Source organism: Lepisma saccharinum, chromosome 18 (assembly GCF_977018435.1).
Source record: "Lepisma saccharinum chromosome 18, izLepSacc3.1, whole genome shotgun sequence".
Taxonomy (NCBI): domain Eukaryota; kingdom Metazoa; phylum Arthropoda; class Insecta; order Zygentoma; family Lepismatidae; genus Lepisma; species Lepisma saccharinum.
The window spans coordinates 21,926,646-21,953,680 of NC_139246.1; the positions used below are offsets into that span (position 1 = coordinate 21,926,646).

Consider the following 27,035-nt stretch of genomic DNA (forward strand, 5'->3'; position numbering starts at 1 on the left):
TACAATAATAAGTTCCCAACATGAACTTGGTTTCTTCTTCTCCTATGGTTCCACACTTATGGGACACCTGGTATTTAAAAACAGAAATTTTATAAGTCAGTTTTCTTATGTAATTTTGGCACAAAATTCATCAAAATTAGCACATAGATCCCAGAAAGTTTCAATCGTGATTATTTAAATTAATTCTGATACATCAGTATTGGTGCCAGATCAGGCCCATTTTAAAAGTATCTATTCCCTGGATAGAATTCTAATTCATTATGAAGTAATTTCTAAAGTTGACAACTTAACCAAACATGCTGGGTTCACGAAAGAGATCCAAATTAGTAAAGAAATGACATGACATTAATGTAATAAATAATCAAGTTTATTTGACAAACATTGTCTTTGAGAAAAACAGTATAAAAAATAAATTTAATATGTATAAGACTTTTCTTCTTTGGAGATTCATAATTATAGTTAATATTAAGTATGACATTAATTAATGCAACTTTAATTTAATTTAATAAACAAGCCTTTGTTTTCGACTAGACTTTGGCGAAATAAAATCACACTTTTCTGTTTTAACACAAGTTCATAGTTTAATATCAGAGAGAGACTTCCATGTAAGAGATGACGGCCCTTCTCCAGTGCTCATGGGATCTGAAAAAAGTTCCAGAAGACGTTTGCGTACGCGTTCATTTATTTCCTCCTCTTCAAATTCAATTGTCAGTTCTGTTGAGAAGGTTTTCTCACAAGACTTTCTCTTGCTTAAAGGCACAGCTTTCTCTAGGAACATCAACTGCTTTAGGTCGGCATCCTTTCCTTGTTCCAAAATCCAGGACTGTACAAGAATAACATTATTGTTATTGCACAAACAAATGAAGAACAAGAATTTTATAATTCCAAAGCAATGTTATTTGTTACGAATCATTAATATTTTGATATTAGTCATGTAAACCGAACTCCATAGTGCACCAGTCCCATGAAAAGACCTGACAATGAGTAAGTAGTCTTCTTACTATGTGATGCATTGTCAGTGCATCGTGTCCCACCACCCCTGTTTTCTGGCTTTCAGAACCACATATTAGTCATCTATCTATTATGTACCTATTCTTGTTATTTTACATAACTTTTTCTGCCTCTTTAAGCTAATCACATCGATGAAGGTTTTAATTGATTGATTTGGTTTATTTTTACTTTGCTTTTCTGCCACTTGTGGCTAATCGTGAAGATGAGGATGAGTGATGGTATGATTAAGAGATACTCGCAAAGAACACACATGCCCAGGCTAGGATACAAATCCAGGACCCCTGCCATCGTAGCATGATGTGCTAACCACTTTGACATGGAGGTTGGCAAATTGAAGAAGGGATAATCCGAAAGGAACATGCATGTTCACATCAGGACTTGAATGTGGAAATTGAGTGCAGAGATAAAAAACAATAGCTGTAGTTGGAAGGAACACCATATATTGATTGAATGATTTGATTTTACTTTCCTTTATGCCACCTTTGGCTAATCGCGAAGATGGGGATCAGTGATGATATGCATGGACGTCTGGAAGGGGAGGGAAGGGGGGGGGGCTCTTCCCCCCCTGGAAAATGAATGTCCATCTAAAAATTATCTATTTCACACATAAGTTCATTTCAGTCGCAGTAATTTGTGTTAATTATTATGCATTCGTTGAAGAAACATGATATTTTCAGACTGAAATAGTGTTCTTTGAGGGGGCATCACTATTATGGGAGAAAATTACCTTGCTTGCCCCTCCCTGGAGAAAATCCTGCGGACGTCCATGATGATATGATGATGATGAAGAAGGGACAGTCACAAAGAACACTCATTTCCTGAACACGATTCGAACACGGAATCCCTGGCTGGCGTTATACTGGGCTAACCACTCAGGGATGTCCGAACAGGGGGGAGGGGGGGGGGGCAGCCACTCATCATTGAGAGGGGCAAAATAGTAACGTTTTGGTACTACACAGATGACAAGATCACATAATTTCACATCTCCCACTTTACCTGCGTTACTACAAGAGCTGCTCAATGTAGCGACCCTGAAGTTCATTGCAAACATTGTACCTCCGAAGGATGTTTGCATACACACGCTCAAAAATACCGGTGTGTGCTGAATCGTGTCTGCTGCAGCCAGAACTCGTGCAAGCAGGTCTTCCTCTGACACTACAGGAGTCTCATAAACAAGACTCTTCATGTGGCCCCATACGAAAAAGTCAAGAGGAGTTAGATCCGGTGATCGTGGTGGCCAAGGAGTTGGTCCACCGCGACCTATCCACCTGTCCCCGTATGTTTGATTGAGATGTTGTCGGACGTCATGGGAAAAGTGTGATGGTGTGCCATTATGTTGGAACGACATGTGCTGTGTAAACAGAGGACATTGGAAGCAGCACATATGACATCAGGTGACTGAAGACATCGCCCTCCGTCAATGTGAGTTGCTTACCGTGAGGTGGGAGATGTGAAATTATGTGATCTTGTCATCTGTGTAGTACCAAAACAGTACGTTTCCGGACATGAGGTTCCTTATCAAAACTTGATCTACTAAATCCCCTAGAAGTGTATAATAGGAATTCTGAATCACCCTGTATATTTGAATCTATAAAAATTATAACAAAATGGCAGAACATTGCACCAAATTATAAGACACTTATGGATTTATCGGTTCAGTAATTTTACCGACAAACCGATATGCCTATATCAACTGATACCAATAGAGTACAGAAGTATAATCTGTTCCATCCCTAGGCCTACATACATAAGAGCATGCTTGTGTGCAACTGTGTGCATGTACATTTAAGCCTCAGCTAAATTTAGGAAAATGTCCTATTTTATCCATATGAAGCACATGACTTCTCTGACCATGTTCTCAAGTCAGGACTTAAGTGCTGGCTCCAAAACAAAACTAAGGAAAAAGTAGGTGCTCAGTTTTATTAATACGACTGACCCATTTTGTACTCAACACTAACAAAGAAGCAGAACTGCACTCTTTTTTTAAAAAAATATTAATAGAGAATGAGAAAATGCAATGTTTACCTGAAAACGCTGCACGACTAATTCACTCAGAATTTCATTCTGGCTAGGGCTCAAGTGATGACTTTCTACAACTGCCTTCCACTGGGGTAAAACTTTCTTCTTTTCTTCAATAACCTGGGCAAGACAAGAATAACTTAAATACAGGGTGAGTCAAAAGTCCTTTAACACCCTCTGTAAAAGGTAAAGGAATTATGCTGGGTACAATTGGCCCTGATAGAAACAGCTTTAGGGCCACGGGAAAGCATATTTTCATGTGTCAAGCAGATGTTGTACCCAGCATCTCGTTTACAGAGTGAGTCAGAAGTCTCCTAACCAGGGTGACTACTCTAGGACCATGATAAAATTCAAGTATAATTCCCGGTTTTCAAGGCGAACTTTCCAAAAAATCAAGCAGATGTATTTTCTATTTCAACCTTACGTATTACCGCCTCTCAACATCCACACACACAAATATCTTCATAATATAAAGGTCTATGTGATTCCAACATCCAAAAATTATAATTCAATTAAACGGTATATGTAATATAATTAAAATATTTAATTTAAAGTGCTGAGTTTCTATTTACAATCAGAGCCGCAACCACGAATTTTTGTCTGAGAGGGCAGGGAGAAAGTGCCAGGATAAATGTACTAATACTACTACTACTAATAATATTATTATAACATTATTATTATTATTAATTTGTTTTATTTTACTTCGCTTCTTGTGCCACGTTTGGCTAATTTGCGAAGATGGGGATGATGAAATTGATGAATGGAGAGTCACAAACATCCATGCCCAAGCCAGGATTCGAACCCACCGGGACCAACATTGTTGTTGTTGTTGTTATTATTATTATTATTAGTAGTAGTAGAATCAAAGACATTATCCTCGTAAATTATGCAAAAAAGGGGGTAGAAGTTGGTGCTAAAGCATTTGTGTTCGAACAAACGATTTCAATTATTTTTTCTCCACACGGCACAGTAGTTCGGATCCCACTTCAAACTGTAGGTCCAGTCCCGACTAGCCTTTCTGTGCATAAAGTGGACTTAAAACCACAAATCAATCAATCAATTTTACAACATTTTTCATTTAGATAGTTTGGCGCCCAGGGCCAACTTCCGCCGCCTCATAGCTATGGTTATAAACAGGGTTCCCACGCAAAAAGATGAAGAAGTGAGGAATGCTAGTACGTAATGGTAAGTTAGTGACAGTTGCAAGTGCAAGTGTGATGGGGGTTAAGCATACACCATTCGACTGGCCTTCACCTCATGATATTCAATTTCTGGCATATCTGTTGAGAAAACTATTTCCCTACATGATATTAATGTAGATCTGCTGGTCCTACAAGTAATTCCATTTTACACATATGTGAGCTTTTGAGGCATGTAAAAATTCACATATCATGTCATGACTATAACAATAGTTGAACATGATCAAAAACTTAAAATATGAACAAGTATTTATGAACAGTACATAATTCATATATGGCACTAGTAAGTAAATATTTAAAATTCTGTTCTAAATGCAGTAAATACACAATTAACAATATTGTACACAAAAGATGGCAGAAAATAAATATTTCCCTAAACAGGACACTCCATTTTTTTACTATTTTGTAAAAAAAAGGAAGAAAAAACTTAAAACTACTCCCTAATAAGGGAAATCAGATGAACACTGGTTAACTTTGGACATCAGGTTATCTTTATTATGCGTTTTCCACATCTTGAAATATATTTTACGTCATGTAGAAGATCAAAATCGGCTAATTAAATTTTAAAAAGCGCAAAATTTATGAGGGTATACACTTGGTCACCAACCCTGGAATCACATTTAAAAACAAGAAACAGCCAAATAAATAGATACGAGTTCCTTGCTGAAAGAGAAATGCTACAATAGCCTGGATTATCCACAGACAGGAGCATATTATAATCCCTCAGTTTTGCTTCATTGGGAACCATTAATCAATTACAAGATTTTCCCTGAGATTTGTATTTTTTTTTCTAATTCCCTGAGATTTCCAGGTTTTCCAGGTGTTTGGGAACCCTGTATAAACTTGATAAGACTAAGGAAAGCAGGAATTGCGAGCGAAGAGAGCAAGAAAATTTTACGAAAATAATTTTTATTTGCATAAAATTTGAATAGGATTTAGATTAGAAAAAGTTGTAATTTTTCACGTCTATGGAGAAAAATTCAAGTAGAATTCGCACATAATTCCTAGAGCCAAAAATTCACACATAATTCCCAGAATTCAAGGATTTCCCGTGAGTAGCCATCCTGCTAACACACTCTATAAGTATAAATATATATATAGGGTGTTAGGAGGCTTTTGACTCACCCTGTAAATATAAGAATTTGAAGGGCCCAGGACTAGACAACATTTACACACACAGACATTTCATTAAATTCCTTTATATTTGATTTCAGCAGGTGTAGCATCTTTAACCTTTGAAGTAATAATTATTAGTTCAAATTTAGTTATATTGTTGTTATCAGGAGGCAGTCCTTTATCTTGTCCTTCATTGGGACTCATTGATCAATTAAGATGATTTTCCAGGAGATTTTTATTAATTTAAATTCCCTGACATTTCGAATTTATCCAAGTTTTCCAGGTACATGAGAACTCTGTAATTTTGGGCTATCCCTTGCAAAAGAAAAAAAATGGGTAATAGTGTATGTCAGGGGTTCCTAGGTTCCAAAATCATTTTTTTTTGTGCCCTTAGTGTTTCAATATTTTTCCATTGAGCACATGTCAGAACATAGGCCTATCTAATACTTGCCATGCTCAGTTAGCATGGTTAGGTTGCTTGCCTTAAGTAAAAAAATAAACACACATTTCAAATTCAGAAATATTTTATGTGTAAAAAGTACTAAATAAGCACATATTTTTAGAACAATCATTATTGATTGAATATATTGGAACATTTTGTGGCATCCCTGCAAGCTAGCCGGGCACAGTGCCGCACACTTTAGGAGTCAACCACTGGTGTATGCAATCGACATGAGGATCTCCAAAGACATGTACATTTTTCAACATGACAAGACAAGTTAACCATCAGCCAATCATTAATGTATACTATATTAAAAATAGTAAGCTCTATGCATCATTATTACTGAAACACATTATGCACACAGCATTAATGTATACGTGACAAAAAATAATCATTAGTGTCAATGTTTTGAACCTTCAGATTATTAGTTTTGATGATTAAAAAGATAAATCTGCATTAAAGAGAGGCAGTACATGTTGCAAATAGTTTTACGTACCTTTCTGTACTCTGAAGGGAGCTCATAAGGTGACCTGTATGTTGGTCCTTCCATGTTGAAAGGAATTGTAAACATATGGAATTCCAATGGTGGCATGATATTGTAGATTTTAGCCTTTTCTGACTCGTCAAAATCACCTATGAAAGACAAACAAACATTCCTTTATGTTCCCGGATTTTACATTTCCATGCATTATACATATTTTCAGCATCTTAAGTTATTCTCCTTGATTCTCTGAAAAACGTTGTTGGTATTTTGTTTATTTTAGTTGTTTTTATGCCATTTTTGGCTATCAGGAAGATGAGAATAAATGGCGATACGATAATTGATTGATTGACTTGGTTTATTTTACTTTGCTTTTCTGCCACTTATGGTTAATCAGTTAATCACAAAGATGATGATGAATGGTGATATGATGAAATTGATGAAGGAACATTCACAAAGAACACCCATGCCCAGGCTGGGATTCGAACCTGAAACCCCTATCATCATATCATATTAAGCTAACCACTCTGCCACGGAGGTCGGTGGTGATAAGATAAGATGGATGAACATATTGACAACAAAAAAAAACTTCACAAAAGATTATATTGACTGTGGGTCCAGGCACCAGAACTTTTATAGCCTTCAAAAATGCAGCCCAAGGTGTACCATATGGAAGAGAGAATGTCTTCAGTGAGTCACCCCTTGCAACTTTCCTCGATGTAAACCATAAAAACAAGGTTCTACTGTATTCATTATTAGAATTTTTAAACACAAAGCATTATGACAGTATCATGTCTCAAATTTTGGTTTCAATGTAGTGAATACGAGTGTCACTCTGAAAGTTTTGAGAATGGAAGCCTTAAAATGAAAAAAAAAAAATATTCTGTCACACTCCAACACACTCTATACAACGTGTCATCCGTTCAAACCACTTTTTGAATGCTGAACGCCATGCGGCATACTACAAAGACACTGTTCATATGCAGCCACCACAGCTTCAGGTGAGTCAAATCGACGACCACAAATGTTTTCTTTCATTTTAGGAAAAATAAAAAAATCACATGGGGCCATATCTGGGCTGTAAGGGGGATGGTGTAATGTTTTGACTCGTGACTCGTTCAGAAAATCTGTTGTCCCCCTTGCGGTGTGAGCAGAGGCATTGTCATGATGTAGTATGATTCCGCGCAGGCCTGTCTTTGGACGGTTCCTCCTAAACGCATCAAACACTTTGGGCAGACATTTTGTTGTGTATCATCTGGCAGTGACTGTTTTTACGTAGTTCTTCAAGTGGAACTGTCACAATGTGCACACTAGCAGAGAAAAAGAGCAGATCATCTTTTTGCCAACACTTCTTGATCTCTTCACTTTTGTTGGAGGATCCTCACCAGAGAAGACCCTGACTGATGTCTGCTGCTTCGTTTCAGGATCATATTGGTATATCCAGCTTTCGTCACCTGTTATGATGTTAAAAATGTTTTTTGATCTTCCTCCAATTAATTTGTCCAACATTTCCTGGCACCAATCCACTCGTGTCCTTTTCTGCTCATTTGTTAGGTTGTGGGGGATCCAGCGACTGCAAATCTTCCTGACATGAAGTTTTTCATCCAGGATCTGTCTAACTGCTGTCGATCCAATATTTACGCTTGTCTGAATCTGCACTGCACATATGTACATCGTTGATCTTCTCTCAACATTCGTTCAACTTTCGCCACATTTTCACCTGTTGTGGCTGTTGCAGATCACCTTGAACAATCTTTATCTTCAAGGGAGTCCCTTCCTCTCTTAAATTCTGCAAACCATCAATCGATGGTGGCTTGTGAAGGGCAAAGATCCCCAAATGCACGGTGCAATCTTTCACGACACTAACTCTGCCTAAACCAACTTTGAAGTCATAAAAAATCATAGCGCGGAAATGCTCTCGTTTCAGATCCATCCTTGCTCGAAAGAGGATCTCTAAGACTAGTATCGAAGTTTTTTACGAATTTTGCCATATAATTACATACATTTTACTATAACTAATAAAGTGTAAGCCCTACTTACACGGCTTACATGGACGCTCTGCGCCTGTGCTTCAGTATTGTGTGCGTATGTCTCAGAGCATGGTGGGTGATGTTCAAACTGACACCTGCCAAGAAAAGTGGTATCTATGCTACTTGGGAGTCTTTCAGTTCAGACTACTTTGACAAAGTATTATTTATTTATACAACAAGCCTTACATCAAATCAAATATTTAAATTAAGAGCACAAATATTAATAATAAATATAATTCCAGAAAAGCAACGCTAAATAATTTACTTGTGTGTTAATTTGTACATGCATCTACCACATACCTGCCAGCAAAGGAGAGTCCCATAAGTTTTTGTCCACAGAAAGACCGCCGTGAAGCAGATGAGCCTCCAACAATGGGTATGTAGTGTTGTAAGGTGCTAGAACTATGTTGGTGTTGTACCGCCCCATTAAGAGAGGTCTTCTGGGAGTCAGAAGGAAGAACTTGCAGTTTGTGCACCTACTGCAATAGGAAGAAAGAACACATGAGAGATAAGGTCTCTCTGTTCAAATTGATTTGCAAATTCTGTTACATCCTTCCATACTGGTTGCCGAAAGCTGCAATCAGCACAGTTTAGATTTCCCGTTAGCAGCAGGGGCCATGCCAATTTTACTGTAGAAAATATGAGGTTATGTACAGAACTAAGAGCCATTTGAATCTTCTAATTAGTTTAACACGTTGACTGCCATGTGAGTTGTATTTAACTCATGCCAGTTTTACGCCTGGGGCCTCGTGAAGCATATTTAACTCTCACATCTTACATTGGGAGTCTCATGGTGCACAGGCAACTCACACTACCATGCTACAACAAACATGATACATGAAGGGTTGCCCCATGGACAAAATTTTGCAGATGGTACGTGAAAATCTTATTTAGTGATGCTGTTATTGTTACAATTAATACAAACAATTTAAATGCGTGGATCAAATGAATAGATGTACATTATACATTAACTTCAATTATATTTATTTTTGCCTTTAAATTTCACTTAAATCTGACAAGTAAACAAAAAAAAATATTCCACTCATGAACTGTTTTCAAGTTTTTCCAATTGTGCATTTGGCCTTGAATTATTGCTGGGCAGCTCCTCGAACTATATTGAGAAGTAGCAATTTAAGCAAAAAATGCACCGGGACTCGAATCTGAGTTTCTTGCAAACCATGCCTTGGTTCTACCAACTGAGCTGTCTTCTGTGGCTAGGCAGAAGCAATAAGAAGTTGCAGTCTACGGGAAATGGTCAAAAAACTTACACAGATTGTGGAGAAGCCAGATGTTGGCTTCATAGCTCAGTGGTAAAACACTGGCACAGAATGCTAGAGACTCAGGTTTGATCCCTGGATGAGCCACAATTTTCACGTAATTTTTCATGTACAGTAGAGCGTCGATTATCCGAACGACCGCTTAACCGAACTGTGTACTCGCTCGCACCTGTTACTCTGCCACCCTACCGTCCATCATCCCCCTCACTCCCAAACCAAGTTTCCCACAGTAGTCGCCGCACTGAGCCACCGCTGGCGGAACATTGCTTCTAATGGGGCCTTCATAAGGCGCTGCTGACCGGCCAAGCCGCCAGTCGCTGTGTTTCAACAATCAGCACACTTCTGTCGGTGTATGTATTGTTCATGCAAAATGCGTATGTAATATGTACATATTTTTGTTTAATAAACTGTACCACATACTATATATTCCTACTAAAGTTGCCTTTGTACTACATACTTAAAGAGATGCCTGTTTTTATGAATAAATTTAATGTACAGTACTTCTTTTTGGCAAATAAACATGTACAGTTCGATTATCCGAACAAACCAGTTTTCCGAACACCCATGTCCCCCAATTACTTCGGATAATCGATGCTCTACTGTAGTTATAATCTATTATAAATTTATAAAAATAAAATGTTATGGTACCCTTGGATTGGGAATGACTGATGTACACAATTGCTTCTTGTTTTGAAGAATATTTTGCACAAATAATATTTGTCAGATACCAATTTCTGAAACTGACTCTTATGACACTTCTATAATATTCTTCTTTATTCAGATTTATTCTGGGGCTCACCCAGCCTCAAATCAATGGGTACCTGAGGGCAAGCCTGAGAAGTAAAGGTGGCTGGAGCATTGTGCTGTTTACATCACCTTCAAAATTGCCGAGATCGAGAATGTGTGGGGCCTTTTTTTATTCAGATTAACGGGAACTTTACATTTTTTATTCAGATTAATTAATGCAGTTTGACAATCAAACTGCACAAGTTATAACTGTTATGACTGATTCAAGTTCACATTATTTAAATTACAAAATATCACGTCCTTATTTGCAAAGCATGACCATATGTTCAAGATATTGCCATATACTGGTGAGAAACTTTCAGAGCATGTGGAGGACAAGGCAAACAACTTTTCTTAATAACACGGTATCATTTGTCAGTGAGAATGACATCTTCTATCCTGAATGTATGCAACCACATGATTCGGATTTCAGTTGCCAGTAGCATTTTATTTGTTCTATCTGACAGGATGTTAAATTTAATAGTACATATGTTATGCAAACAATATCAAGCAACGATTGCAAAATTTCATTTCAGATGGGATCCTGATTACCCCACCAAAATACAACTCTAAAGTCAATAGGTAATCAAAGATTTTTGTCACTGCACACATGAAAACTTTCCCTACTAAGAAGATTACAGGTGCTAACAGGTACTGGTGGCTAAAGGTTGCAATCTTCTTCACTTCATGACTGTATCACATGGCATCGATTTCTTGCATTGAAGTTACATAAAAAAATACATGTTAGTTAGGGTTTGATTAATTCTATGATAAAACACTGAACAGTTGAAAATATAACATGCATTTTATAATAAAATAACATCGAAATATTGGGGTCCTTAGTACTGTATGGGACTTATGGCTACAGTGTTGCAGCATGGTTGCAGAAGGTTCCACTGAGCATTGAACATCTGTTGTAGTACATACTAAAACAAAAGTTAGTGAGTCACCATTAATGTTTAATATGAGAGCAAAAATTCCACAGTAACAAACCATACCATACTACTAAAATTCTTATTCCAAACCCTGATGAAAATTTTGTGTACTGTTTCTAGTAGATCCATAGAAGTCTTGAAAGATCTACTGTGTTCAGATTTTTAAACACATATAAATAAAAACTGCTGATAAGGTGGAAAGAAATATAATATTTACAGATACCACATTTAGCTAAACACACTACATACTATAGGGCTGAGCCGATACCACTTTGAACTGATACCGATGCCTATACTCTTACCGATTCCCACCAATACCGATACTCGAAAATTGCAATAATTAAAATGTGTTCAAAATATTGTTCAATATTGGTGTGTAAATATTCTTCTCCAATTTATGCATCAATTTACCAAGAAATTTGCTTCAGAATATTCAAGAATTACATCAGAATATTAAAATTGATGTTATGTAATCACAAAATACAGTTTTTCGAGAAGAATTGGTACAAAATAAAAATAAAGTTTGAATTTTGCATACTTTCCGGGATAATTAGACTCCATGAAAGTGTCGGGCACAATTTTTGTGCACCCCGTGAAAGACCGATATGCCGGAAAAGTATCGGCTGGTATCGGTAGAAGAATTCCAACCAATACTTTTCGATACCAATACATCGGTATTGGCTCAGCCCTAATTAAATATAATACTGAAGAAGTTATTTTTTCTTGTTGTTCCTCTACTGAACTGTTTTCAGTAGACCAATAGATGTTCTGAAACATCTACTGTGTTTAGATTTTCAACAGATACAAAAACAAATTGATAATCAGGAGGAATGAAAAGTTATATTTACAGCCAACATGTTGAGCTAGACACACTACATACAATATTACATGTCATACTGAAGAGAATATTTCACTTGTAGTTTTCCTACTGTACATGTACACTAGACCTACTGAATGTGTTCAGTAGAAAACCACTGACCTTCAGTAGATTTCCAAGAAATACAGTATAGTACAATTGATAACAGTAGATTTTGTCTACTGTAAGCAGTAGAAATTTCTAGTACAGAAGGAACAACACTTTACATTGCCTCATCACAGATCAAGAAGCAATAAAAAAAAAGGAGGAAGAAGGAAAGAAAGCACACACACACACACAAAGTAAACCCATGAAAGCCCATTGGCGATGCCATCTTCTCTTTTCGCAACATGTGTTTGTAGTGGATGACAACTGCCTCAGGCCCTCAAATTATGGAAAAAATAAGAAACAAATGTATCTATGTAAGATGATCTGGATCGTAAGAGAAAGGGTAGACAATCAAAACCTTACAATCCTTATGTTTATTGTATATGCATTACTTTCTCTTGGAATCTTAACACCTTTGTTCATGGCAAAACACTTACTTGGGAGAGGTGATCTCAAAACAAAAAAGCCCATAAGACCCCATACTGAACTCTTAACTTGGGATCTCTTTTATCTACCTTGTAGTAAGTGGCCTTACATCAAACCAAAACTAACCTCCAAAGTTGCTCAAAGAAAAATTTGTCCTAGCAGTTTATATTTATGTATTTCCATACCTATCGATGTACTATTTTCAAGATACATCAACAATGGATTATTATATCAAGTAAGGATAAGATAAGATCTAAGTTCATACTTACTGAATGATAATTTGTCGGCAAGTTGCGGTAACCGTCAAATTGCGGCAGCCCTCTACCATCAAAATAGAACCCACTGATCCCGCAACAATGTGACTATCATGGGACTTGTAAACATACAACGACCTGAAAATGTATTTGAGAAATCATCAGTATTTCTTGGCTCCAATAAGAACATTTCCTCTAAATAAAGTTATACACTATAAAGTTCCAATAAACAACATTCAAACATTTTATGAACCGAGCATATAACAACATAAAAACTAAACTAAACAATATAAACACTAAGTGGAACAGGTGCAAGTCGATTAACATTAGAACGGCAAAGGATTTGATATCCCCCTAGAACAGCGGAAAGGGTCATTTTGACGCATTGTAAAAAATGTATTTAAAAATTCTTATTATTTCAGAATGGGAACATATTTTTAATATATGTTATTTTCTGTACTTTATGTATTATAATCAAAGTGTTTAGGTGGTTTGTGATACATTTTCACTACAAAAAAAGTATATAATAATCAACAACTGAACACTCCCGAAAATGCAACATTTCACCACGAGAAACTGCTACTTGATGCAATATGTTCGGAGACGTCCAAGAAAAATACCTACATGACGATATGTAAACTGTAACAAGTGGGAACATGCTAAAGACAGGATGACACAGGAACAGCAACCTAGCGCTGATATTGCTGCACGCATAAATGAAAATTTACAGGGTTCAAATTGACCCCTTCCGCTGTTCAAGGGGTATAACGTGAATTTCACAGAAAGAAATTATATTTTGTAGATTTCAATACACCATCTTAAAAATGACAAAAAATTATGAAAAGTCACAAAATTTCGAGGAAAAAAATAAGAAAAACGTAATAGTTATTAGAGAAACTGTGAAGATGAAAATAGTTTGAGAATGAATTAATGTCTTAAATGTAAGTAGAAAAAGAAAAATGGGCATGCTAATATTCCTGTTTTATTCAGTATGATTGTCTTTTTCAGCGAACATAGCCTGGTCATGAAATTGTGAATTATATTGTTGTTATTAAAGCAGCCTGCCTCTCTGGAGGAAGAACTGCAATGATATGCTTCCATTTTTCTCCTGTCCCAGCTTTTCAAATAATTTCCCAGTTACACCATGAGGTGCAGCTGATACAATACTCCTTTGAAGGACCACAGTGCATATATATTACTTTCGTCTGTGTTATTTTTATCTATGATAATTAAATGCTTTCTTTGCAGCAAAGCCTCACCTTTTGTTCTAGTTTGCAATATTTAAACATTTCAAGTAACTTCAACATTTCTTCCATAACAGCCATGACCAGTGATCAAAAAATCATCTTCAGAGCTAGATGCCAGCTCTGAATATCAGGTGCCAGGAAACCACCTACTAGCAATTGTACATACTACGGTGTTTCAAAAGTCGCGCAACCCAAACTTTGAAAATGTATATCTTGAAAAGCGTAAGAGATAATTACACCAGGTTTTCTGCATTATAAAGCCTCATCCATTGAGATATTTTTCAATGCTAAAAAATTATCAGTTTACGCCACACAGAAAATTAGATAAATTAATAACTGGCGGAAGGCAGTGTTAAAATTTTTCCAGAAATGCATTTTTGAGTGAGAAATACACGTATATGTAAGAAATTATCAAAGGGTCATAATTAGATGTCTGATGCCATGTCAATCTGTCATTTGCGACCAATATTGATTATGTGCAGCATTTGATAGATTTGTGACTGGCGATTTTATGGGTTGAGTGGTGAAAAAGTGTTATTTTTGGGACATATACTCCGTAAATGGCAACACTAACAGGTCAAAATTTTGTCAACAGACACACACAACATGTGCTTAAATATTGGCCATACTCCATGACACGGGTTAGGTGGCAGAACAGCCTAAGGCTGAACCTCGCCCACGGAAATAGAGAATAAAGAATCTTCAAAATTTCATACATAATACAGCAAAAGATCACAGTCGCCAGGCTGAAAATTTTAGTCACCATGGCGACCTGGCGACCGGGATTTTTCGAGCCCTGGCCATGACCACATGCTGCTACTACCTCCTACTAACTGAACATACATAAGAGATGTATCCTCCATACAGCGGCCATATTAGAAGTGATGCTAGGGCTCAGGTGGTAATTTTAATTGCAAATAGCTTTTTTGCTGGGTGATGCAAAGTCAGCATAAGTCCCATTGCTTTTCGAGACTGGAGCCCACTACGACTTCTTCTCAAGTAGCTTTCCAATTGCACCCAGGATGCTGGATCAATATAAATATTTTGGGTGCTCCCACTTGGAAATATCAGGACCGCCTGCACCAAAGATGATCACATAAAGTATGTGATATACACATTCAGTTAGCGTCTGATCCAAAAGCAGTGACCACTAATTTTGAATGGATTAACATAAACACTAGAACAGGGTGCCGTTCTAGGGCTATGATAAAATTCCCTGTTCTCAAGGTGAACTTTCCAAAAATTCAAGCATTGGAACAGATGTTTTCTCTATTTCAACCTTAACATCTCTCCACCCACACACAAACACACAAATATATTAACAATATATAAAGGGTCTGTGGGATTCCAATGTATCCAAACATTCTAATTCAATTCAATTAAACGGCATATACGAGGCTTGTCCGGAAAGTAAAGATACAAACACATTTGCACGTTAGGGGAAAAATGTGTACCAAAGTTGGCAACACTGGCAGTAACCGTGATCCATACGACGAGGATTGGGAGTGAGTCGTCAGTGCTGCGCTGAGTCTTGTGAGAGGAACACGCGTTGGAAATGGCAGCGGCGATACCAAATCCCGCCAAGTGCGAAGTGCGCGCCGTGATCAGGTTTTTGCAGGCACAAGGAAAGCGTCCATCGGAGATCCACCAAGAAATTGTGACTGTGTACGGGAACGTAATGAATCGTCAAAATATGGCGAAATGGTGCCGTGCCTTCGCAGAAGGTCGACATGATGTTCATGATGAAGAGAGAAGTGGGAGGCTGTCTGTGATCACTGACGACCTTCGCAATCGTATTGAAGCAGTGGTGCGTGCGAATAGGCAGGTGACAATTCGAGAATTGTGTGTGATGTCTCCTGACAGCCCGAAAACCGCTATTCATGAAGTTGTGAGTGGGTTAGGGTACAGAAAGTTGTGTGCACGCTGGGTCCCAAAACATTTGACTGACGAACACAAACCCAAACGACTGGGATATGCACTGGGCTTTCTTACTCGCTACGCAGAAGAGGGAGATGCATTCCTGGACTCCATTGTGACAGGTGATGAAACATGGGTGTTCCACCATACACCTGAATCCAAGCAGCAGTCACTGCAGTGGCGCCATACCCATTCTCCAAAAGCCAAAAATTCAAAACGTCAATTTCAACCCTCAAGCTGATGGCAACCATTTTCTGGGATCGCCGCGGTATCCTGCTGGTGGAATTCATGTCGCCTGGAAGAACGATTAATGCTGAAACCTACTGCCAGACTTTGAAACATCTTCGACGTGCAATTCAAAACAAACTAAGAGGCATGTTGTCAAGTAGAATCCGCTTTATTCATGACAATGCCCACCCCCATGCAGCGAATGTCACCAAGGATCTGCTTGCACAGTTTCAATGGGAGGTCCTTCACCATCTGCCATACAGCCCCGACCTTGCACCCAGCGACTACCACCTGTTCCTGTATCTCAAGAAAAAGCTTGGTGGAAAACACTTTGCCTACGACGATGAAGTCAGGGAAGAAGTCACAACTTGGTTCCAGATGCAGGCGGCGGATTTCTACGATTCAGGGATACAAAAACTTGTTCCGCGTCTGAACAAATGGTTGGACAATGGTGGCATTTATGTGGAGAAATAGTGTATCAAGTGTAACTTTAATTGCGAGAAATACATTTATTTTATATCTTATTTTTGGTTTGTATCTTTACTTTCCGGACAAGCCTCGTACATTTAAAATATTTAATTTAAGATGCAGAGTTTACATTTGCAGCTTCACATACTCAGACTCGAAACACATGTACAAACACAAATAACAACTGTTATGGGATATACTAATCTATGAAAAATTGTTAATTGACTAAGAATTTCAAACTCAAATTTACCTATCAACTTCAAGATATCTTAGTCCGCAATAATATTCTGTCAGATTGTTCTGCAAAGGACGCTAACACAGTAACCGGACTGAGAGAATACTGTTTTATTTTCCATGCAGATTTCTTTTCCTTCCCTGATAAAAATAAAAGCTAAAGTGCTTCAGGGATTTATAAATATGTATAAATTCAATGGAATTTGGATTAATAAGTTGCAATTTTTCACGTCTACAGAGAAAAATTCACGCAGAATTCCCGGAGCCAATAATTCATGCAGAATTCCCGGAGCCAATAATTCATGCAGAATCCCCGAAGCCAATAATTCATGCAGAATTCCCGGAGCCCATAATTCACGCAGAATTCCCAGAGCCAAGAAGTCATGCAGAATTCCCAGAGCCAATAATTCATGCAGAATTCCCGGAGCCAATAATTCACGCAGAATTCCCGGAGCCAATAATTCATGCAGAATTCCCGGAGCCAATAATTCACGCAGAATTCCCGGAGCCAATAAGTCACGCAGAATTCCCAGAGCCAATAATTCATGCAGAATTCCCGGAGCCAATAATTCATGCAGAATTCCCGAAGCCAATAATTCATGAAGAATTCCCGGAGCCCATAATTCACGCAGAATTCCCAGAGCCAAGAATTCATGCAGAATTCCCAGAGCCAATAATTCACGCAGAATTCCCGGAGCCAATAATTCACGCAGAATTCCCGGAGCCAATAATTCATGCAGAATTCCCGGAGCCAATAAGTCACGCAGAATTCCCGGAGCCAATAATTCATGCAGAATTCCCAGAGCCAATAATTCATGCAGAATTCCCGAAGCCAATAATTCATGCAGAATTCCCGGAGCCAATAATTCATGCAGAATTCCTGGAGCCAATAATTCATGCAGAATTCCCAGAGCCAATAATTCATGCAGAATTCCCGGAGCCAATAAATAATTCATGCAGAATTCCCGTTGAGTAGCCACCCTGTAGAATGAACAGATAAACATGCAGACCCAGAAAGATGGGACATTTTTAACCACTCCCATTCTTAAAGGTTTGTGAAGCTGCTTAGAGTGGTATTACCTGAGATTTTTCAGCAGAAATATGTTGCTCTTGTGTGCTCTATGGACCCTCACATCACTCCCATTCAGTGTTTCGCTTTTTGGTGCTAGCAGCTGCTCCTGGATCTGGGAGACCAGAATCTTTCTTAAGCTGCAAAGAATAATGCAATAAGAAAAAAAGAACTGTATGGCACACAGAAAAACAAGTTACGTATCAGAAAATTACCAATAAACCAATGGCCAACATGATAGCATAGTGACTAATGCTCTTATAATCAATTCCCAGTAAGGGGCACAACACAGTGGTTTGGATACCACTTTAAGCTGTAAGCCCATTCCCAATTAACCTATGACCTCCCCGACGGTGCAGCGGTAGCGTCGTCGCCTTGTAATCAAGGGGTCCCGGGTTCGATACCCGGTGGAGGCACAAGTGGTTCGGATCCCACTTTAAACTGTAGGTCCAGTCCTGATTAGTCTTACTGTGCATAAAGTGGACTTAAAACAACAAATCAATCAATCAACCAATTAACCTATCTGAGCATAAATATGGACTTCAATTCTACCAGTGAACTAACATACTAAAATCTTATAACTAGGTCTCAAATAATGAAGTGGGGCCTCCCTGATGGTGCAGTGGTAGCATCGTCGTCTTGTAATCAAGGGGTCTCGAGTTCAATACCTGGTGGAGGCACATAGCGGTACGGATCCCGCTTTAAACTATAGGTTCAGTCCTGATTAGTCTTACTGTGCATAAAGCAGACTAAAAACACCAACTCAATCAATCAATCAAACAATTAAGTACTAAAAAAACAGCAAAATATGGACATATATTTGTATTACAAAATTCAAAAATATGCACTGAAACCACTCAAAAAGTAAGGAAAACGTAACATCAAAACCACTATATTACCAGCATTTCCATCCTAATTTTTTAAAACAAATTCCTGAAGTGAGAAAAACATAATATTTTGACATATTTCTGTTACTTTTGCAATATACAATCCAAGAACAACAAATGTGTTTTATAAAAAAATGTTCAAATACGAAACCTCTCCTGTTATCATGTAACAGGGTTTTGTATTGACAAAATTATCTTTCCGCTTTGTGCAAAGTAATGGTGGATATTTAAAATTGCACAAATCTTTTGGTGTGTACTTGGTTTCCAAGATGTTGGAGTTTTTGCCTCCACTTAACACTCTGTTAATAGCTAGAATTGTATTGTACTCTGGGTCAAAATGAAAGACATATCTTTCTTTACCACATCCCTAGCTGATCCTTCCATGTTTTCCAGAGAAGTGACAGAGTTAAAAATTTCAAGCCTGTCTGTTCAAGCCATTGTGTAAATATGGAAGGAATCTAAAAATAATTTAAAATGTGTACTTCATATGAAAATAGCAGAAAATATGTATTTATGTAGTTAAATACCGTATTCATTCATGTATAATGTGCACTTTTTCCAAAATCTTTGCCCCCAAAAACTGTGGTGTGTATTATGCACGAAATAATTCAGACAGCCAACATGAAACCGTATAAGGTCATTCCATGATTTTGGGACACTTGCATAGATTTTTCATGTTTACGGTACCCTATCATGTTATACCATATCGTTGTAAAGCTTGAATCCTGCAGTTTCTGAATATGGAAACAGTATTCAGTTCAAGATAACGACACTAATGTCAAATGCGGTTGAAATAAGTTCATCAAAAAATGAAGAAACGTTCTGATTTTTATGGTACTTTGGATGAAAGAAAACATAAGGAAAAAGATAATAAAAATTAAAATTTATTACTGGCCAAATAATATGATATACATGGAGTGTGTAAAATCCTTACTGGAATAAATCTTGTGTTGCTAACTGCTATTTGGAAGATCCTAAATTTGCCTCGTATAAATGATACATTAGTCACGGAAAGAAAAAGTATATATTTTGAAAAAGAAGGAATGAGCAATTGAATAGGTATGACACCATTCACTCTTGATCAGCATAGCAACAGTTTTACAACCTACAACTAAGAAAGTCATTTCTTGAAATTTGATTGTACTGCGCATTATATAAGAGATATAATTTTTTGTCACTTTTATCCATCCAAAACCAGAGTGCGCATTATACACGCATGCACACTATACATGCGTAAATACGGTATATCAAATAAAAATAATAACAACCACCCATGGCTAGACAGACCTTGAAGGGCCTAGCCGATCTCGCGACAGCCAGTCTCCCTCCCACAAAATGTTTTAATTTAATATTATACATTTATCAAGGGGTATACAGTATTAAATGTGAGTGTAACAAGGAATACATCGGACAAATGGGCAGGAGTATGGATATTAGATGGAGAGAACATGACAAAGACATAAGGGAGGGGATTCCCAGAACAGGACTTTCTGAGCATATTATTGATATGGGACATAAAATTAAAAAACGGGAGGTCGTCCGTAACGAAAGCAAACCAATTAGTAGGAATGTGTATGAGGCTTCATACATTTGCAGGGATAGAGGTAATAAATTAAATAGAGAGGATGGCAATGTGGATGAGCTTTGGGTTGGAATGTTTAGAAGATGGGAAGAATGCAACTACAGGAAAATTGGTTTCCATGTTACCCCAGACGTTATTCGGGCAGCTCAGATACCGCACAATTTCGCATACGACATGACGTAAGCGAGTAGGGGAGGTAAGCGGGAGGAGAACTGCTTGCGAACAACTTCCTGCATTCGGTGAGGGAGCATTCAGAGGTTACTATGGGTAGTGAAATGACCCGAGCTGGTTGTAAACTTTTTTAAAATTTTTCAATGTTTAAATACGTGTTTTAGATTAAAAAGGCCTTTTAACTTGTAAAGGAATATGGAGACAACAACAGTTTTAGACATAGTCTTTAGAATCCTGCATAACCCATATCAAACCCACATCCTTATTCCTGGTTTTTAAAATATCTTGACGTGACTATGGATAGGATTTCGTAGTCAAAGTTTTAGGCCTGAAGAGTAGATTCTCGAAATGTTGTCTTGTAAACAACATACTCACAAAACGTAAGTAGCACCTTTTTGTGTTTTTTAAATATTTTTAAAAAATACGTGTTAAAAAAAAGTAAAGTTCCTCGTGCACTTTGCACCATGCCACGAGACCTACGTAGGGGGATGTTGGGGTAGGACCCCACACATTCTATAGGCCATGTTGGAAGTGATGTGATCAGCAGCATGCTGCAGCCACCTTTACCCTCAGGGTTGCCCCCAGGTACCCATTTAGTTCAGGCTGGGTGAGCCCAAGGGTTGCTTTATGCAAGGACAAGGTCGGAAAGATTCCATCCTTAGATAACCCACTACAGGGATTGAACCAGGATCTCCTGCCTGGCAGTAGATGCCCTACCAAGCTAACTACCGCAGCTCCACGCAGACCATAATATTCGTCTCCTGAATCACAATTAGGGATTTATGTAGAGTGAAATGCATAGGTATTAACAGGCAAATTGTCAACTGCCATGTTTACTTCCTCCCTTTAACAAAATACACAGTGATGCATTTTGTAGCTACTGATGTCAGTGAGAGACAAATGATGTTACTCATATTAACTTTAAGACGAATGTAGCTACACAGACAATTTGCAAAGATGAAACAGATATTTAATATACCTCACAAATATACATGCAAGCACGCTATAACATTGTACCTGTCTGGCGTGGAGTGGCCGGTTGTTGCAATTCGATTGCTGCGGAGAGACTGGTTGCTCGAACTCGAGGAACCGACCAACCATCTCAGCCTTTTCCCATGGGAAGCACAGGCCAACACCCCATATGGGCTACAGACTAAGCTCTTGATAAGCCATGGCAGAAATAGGCCACGTTTCCACTGTTTCTTCACACTGTCATATCCATTGACTTCGCTGAACTTCGGCATAGAGGCCACAATGTGAAGAGGAATGGTTACATCTTTGCTGAAAGATGATACAAAACGAACCCTTTATAAACAGGGGTGGAAACTAATAAAAACAATTAACTGTCAAAAACATATTAATTACTGCCTAACTGCAGACCAATTTAATTACAGTTCACTGTAAAGTAAAAGTAAAACAAGGATTTACTTTAAAAATTGTATTATCTGGCACCCAACATTCACATATTCAGTCATTATATACTTATATTGAACACTAATATTATTTTGTACAAAAAAATCAAAGCTGACGCACTGTAAATAAAGCTGATGTGGGAACAACAGTAGGAAGCAGAAAAGAAACCAATCCTCAATCTGCAATATTTAAGTTTTTCAGCAATTAAACAAACAACTTTCATAATTCGGCTTGCTTTTCAGTACATTAATACTTATTGCCAAGTTAATAAAAATACTCTTTCAATGAAGTGCAGGGGATGGACAAAAATATGGAAACACCTGCGAAGAAAAGCCGGAATGCTGTAGCTAATAAGGTACAGGACTGCCTTTAGCTTCCAAAACGGCCTGCAGTCTCCGAGGAATGGACAAATACAAGTCCTGGATGGTAGATAATGGGATCTTGCACCATTTTTCATGCAAAACATGGTCACAATCCTTCTAAGTGTCCTTCTGTCTCTGTCACTCAGTGTACATTTTCGTCCACGCAGGTGTTTATCTGATGATGGCATTCCGGACACACTATTATGTCATCATGATTTTGGATAGAGTCCCTCTCGATACACCAAATAACATGGCTACTTTGGCAACAGAGGCGCCTGCAAGGCAGGCACCAACGATTTGCCCTCTTTGAAACACTGTCAGCTCGGACATGATTCAGTATCAACTGCACTGCACGCTATCTACAGTGCAACTGTCGACTCCTACCAGTCCGACAGGGTCCTATCTCACGGCACAAAACAAAAGAATGTCGCACCTCGTCCGATTTCAAGTGGAAAAATTGCATCGATATCACCCGTTCTGATGTCGTGGTGTTTCCATACTTTTGTCCCTCCCTGTAAGAAAGCTCACTCACAGGAACTCATATATTTCCCAAAATGCAATTACTAAAACAACAAAAATGACAAATTGAAGTAAAAAAAAAACTAATTAATCAATGTTGTTATTTAATGTATGCAACCAGGTAACTACAATAGATTTCACTACATAAGTAAAGAACTGGGCATTTAGAAATTAACTTCACAAATCCAAATATGAATTATATAATTTTTGCTTCATCGAAACTTACAGTTTTCTCTCGCAATGACGATAAAGATCGTTCCACAGTAGGGGCTAATTTTGAATATGATTTGAGGAAAATTACTGCATAAAAATAACAACAAAATAACAAAAATCATGGAATATATTATAGGCTAGTTACAGGTATATCAGATCAGTAATTTTACTGATTTGCCTTATTGGCTGATACAGGGTGTCTACCAAAATACGAAATCCAATATTCTTGACGTTTCTGTCCTTTTTCTTAACATTAATTTAATCGCCCCTTACTTAGGAATAGTTGGAAATTAAGACAATAGATATTTTTATTCAATGAAAAATCCCTACCACAATGTCGGTTAAGATGAAAACTGAAGCTGTACTTTGACAAGAGATGTAGACTTGTTTAAATTATTAATGCATGTAAAAAGTAACCCTTCAGACTTCATCCTGGATGAGGAATGGCCACATCACTTTATTTAATATTTTTCATGTTGAGGGGAATAAACAACGCGGTTCGTAATATAAGACGTAAATATTTTTAATAAAACTTCATGAATACAAGAATGTAATTCTTGAAAAAAGTTAACAAATCTTAACCACAACTCAATAAAATTTTAGGTTTCGAAATATTCAATTTTTATCGAGCCGTGGTTGTTTAGTCGGTGGGGCATCTGACTGCCATGTGGGAGACCTGGGTTCAATTCCCGGGATGGGTGATCTAAGATCAGACAGTTTCCAGCCTTGTCCCTACATAAAGTGGCTCTGGGGTTTACCCAGCTCCAAATCAATGGGCACATGCGGATGGAGGGGACAAAAGTAGCCAAATCATGGTGCTGATCACATCACCTCCAAAATGAGGTTAAGAATGTGTGGGACTCTGCCACCACACCCCCTAAATGTGCCTTCATGGCACAGTGCTACATGCATGGGCAACTTTGCTTTTAATATTCAATTTTATCAAATCCCAGTACAGGTATATAAAAATGAAAATTCACTATACTGTAAAAAATAGCAAAAATTCTTGACCACAAGGATAAGGTTTTGACTTTCTCTTGATTGGTTGACACCCTGTGATACCTGTCCCAGCTGCTACAAGGGACACCTTGAAGCAGCACAATAACCACATACAGGCATGATGTATTTTCTTTAGATCTTTCTGGGTTATTTATTCCATAAATATTCAGATGATTGTACATAGAATAAAAGGGCAAAGTGCAAAATAATAAAGTAACATTTATTCACATAGTAAATTCTCATTATCATTTCATTCAAAATAAACAAACTAAAAATTCAAATAGTGTATTAAGTACACTTCTGTTCAGTTAAAGTGGCACACTCATTTGAGTTAAAGTCCAGCATCATAGGCAATCGTGTTTGGAGGTACAGCCGAAGAAAATGTTCAGAAAACAGCATGCCATCAGTGGTGGTTACCACTAAACATTTCACCACATGCAGGGAATTTTCTGACTTTCCAAGTGAAAGAAAATGGTTACAGGAAAGCCTTGCATTGTAATTATTAATGCAATGCAGTGTAGAATGTTACATTTGAAAGACAGGGGAAAATTTCAGGAAAAAAAGAGTTTTTGAAACACTCAGAATTCCCCTGGGTGAATGTCGACATTGCTGTTACGTTATGCTAGGGGAAGGGGTTAATGGAACCACCATCCACTCCCAACTGATATCAAACAATTATGAGCTTCTTCCCAAGTGAAGGAATTGAGTCAGTTTTTTTTTCTTTTATATTAGTTAAGGGATTCTGAGTGTTATTTTCCTGTAGTTTACGGTTATTACAAGCATAAGAAAACTGTTTTTCGTTGTGACGTTTCAGGAGAACACACGCTCCCTTCATCAGACATTTATTTTCATTTTGACTAAAGATACAGTTATAACCGTAAACTACAGGAAAATAATTCTAGAATGCAAGCAATGCATACATACAAGAAAAACTATGATTATGAGTGTTTCGAAAACTTTTATTTCCTGAAATTTTCCTGTCTTTCAAATGTAACATTCTACACTGCATTGCATTAATAATTAAATTACAATGCAAGGCTTTCCTGTAACCATTTTCTTTCAGCTTCAGAAAATTCCCTGCATGTGGTGAAATAGTTTAATGGTAAGAACCACTTGGATGCTGTTTTCCGAACATTTACTTTGGCCAAATATGATCGCCTACAAAGCTGGACTTCAACTCAAATGAGTGTGCGTGCATGTCACTTTATCTGAACAGAAGTGTACAAGTAAAGTAAGTTCAATCTTTATGATTATACAAGGGTCGTTCAAGGTTGACCGGGATTTTCGTACGTAAAAAATCGATGAATAGCCGGATCATGATGAAACGTGCCGGTGACGTAATGTATTCCTTCGCGAGTAACTAGCGCCCGGCATGACGTATTTCGCGCATACGGAGCAGTTGCAGCGAACATGGCGGCAAGCAGTGTGTCTGTGGCTGTAGAGCAGCGGTGTGTAATCAAATTTCTCGTGAAGGAGAAAGTGAAACCAGCTGAGATTTTCAGACGATTGCAAGCACAGTATGGTGAACAAACGATGTCGCGGACAAGAGTGTACGAATGGTGTGAGCGGTTTCGCGAAGGATGGGAGCTGGTGCGCATGGACACATCCGCCCGACTGCAGTCACACCAGTGAATATCGCACGTGTTGAGCAAATGATTCTTGAGAACCGGCGAGTAACAGTACGGGATATTGCTGCCAAAATGAATATCAGTGTCGGGAGTGCTGAGACAATCATTCACGACCACTTACGCTTCCGCAAAATCTGTGCAAGGTGGGTTCCCCGCCAGCTGACATTCGATCAGAAGTGGACACGCAGGACGGTCTGTGAACAGCTTCTGAATCGGTTTCGAGCAGAAGGTGATGAATTGTTGCAATCCATCATCACGTGTGATGAAATATAGTTGCACAATTCAACCCCAGAGACCAAAAGACGCAGCATGGAGTGGCGGCATAAAGGTTCCCTGCCACCTAAGAAAAGCAAAATGCAGCCGTCTGCTGGAAAGATCATGGCAAGTGTCTTCTGGGACATGAAGGGCGTTATCCATGTAGATTTTCTGGACAAAGGGAGCACGATTAATGCCCAGTATTACTCCACATTGTTGAGTGGTGCTGTACGAAAGTCCATTCGCAAGAAAAGACCTGGGATGTTGTCTGGAAATGTCATTCTTCTCCATGACAATGCCCGCCCTCACACGGCCAATGTGACAACAACAACTCTGGCCGACATGCGCTGGGAAGTTCTGCCCCATCCCCCCTACAGTCTGGATTTAGCCCCCAGTGATTATCATTTGTTTGCACCCCTTAAAGACCATCTGGGAGGGAAGAAATTCACAACAGACGAAGCACTGCGGAGCGATGTCCTCTAGTGGCTACGACAACAACCAAGTTCTTTCTACGCCAAAGGAATTCGGGAGCTGCCAGAATGATGGCAACGGTGCCTCGGCGCGCACGGAGAATACTTTGAAAAATTGACATAGTTTGGTGTTTCTTCTGCTACCTATTTCCTCTGCAGAAATAAAAGTCCCGGTCAACCTTGAACGACCCTTGTAATTATTTATCTGATACTTACAACATTTTTTCTTTGCTGGGATTTGTGATGCAAGAGGCTTTTATGATCAGTCCCAATGCTTGAAGAATATCCACACTGATGAAATCTCTGTTACTGATTTCACCAACATCCTTAAAATAATTTATAACATTTTTGTAGTAATATAATTAATAGTAATTAAGAATTCATTGCTGTTAAATTTGTTACCAAAGCAATCACTTTATAGAAGGTTAATATT

At 38.1% G+C, this 27,035-nt stretch overlaps 1 protein-coding gene across 1 annotated transcript in view; it reads right to left on the reverse strand.

The window, feature by feature from the left end:
- Positions 1-371: 371 nt before the first annotated feature.
- Positions 372-27,035, reverse strand: part of LOC146001898 (TBCC domain-containing protein 1-like) — a 49,738-nt gene continuing 23,074 nt past the window's right edge. The window contains exons 6-13 of the mRNA XM_083139614.1: positions 26,819-26,928; positions 21,761-22,024; positions 18,115-18,243; positions 12,956-13,078; positions 8,599-8,777; positions 6,284-6,420; positions 3,037-3,150; positions 372-823 (exon numbers count right to left, since the gene is read on the reverse strand). Coding sequence (XP_082995740.1) covers positions 575-823; positions 3,037-3,150; positions 6,284-6,420; positions 8,599-8,777; positions 12,956-13,078; positions 18,115-18,243; positions 21,761-22,024; positions 26,819-26,928 — 1,305 coding nt within the window. The 3' untranslated portion in view covers positions 372-574. The remainder of the gene's footprint in view (positions 824-3,036; positions 3,151-6,283; positions 6,421-8,598; positions 8,778-12,955; positions 13,079-18,114; positions 18,244-21,760; positions 22,025-26,818; positions 26,929-27,035) is intronic.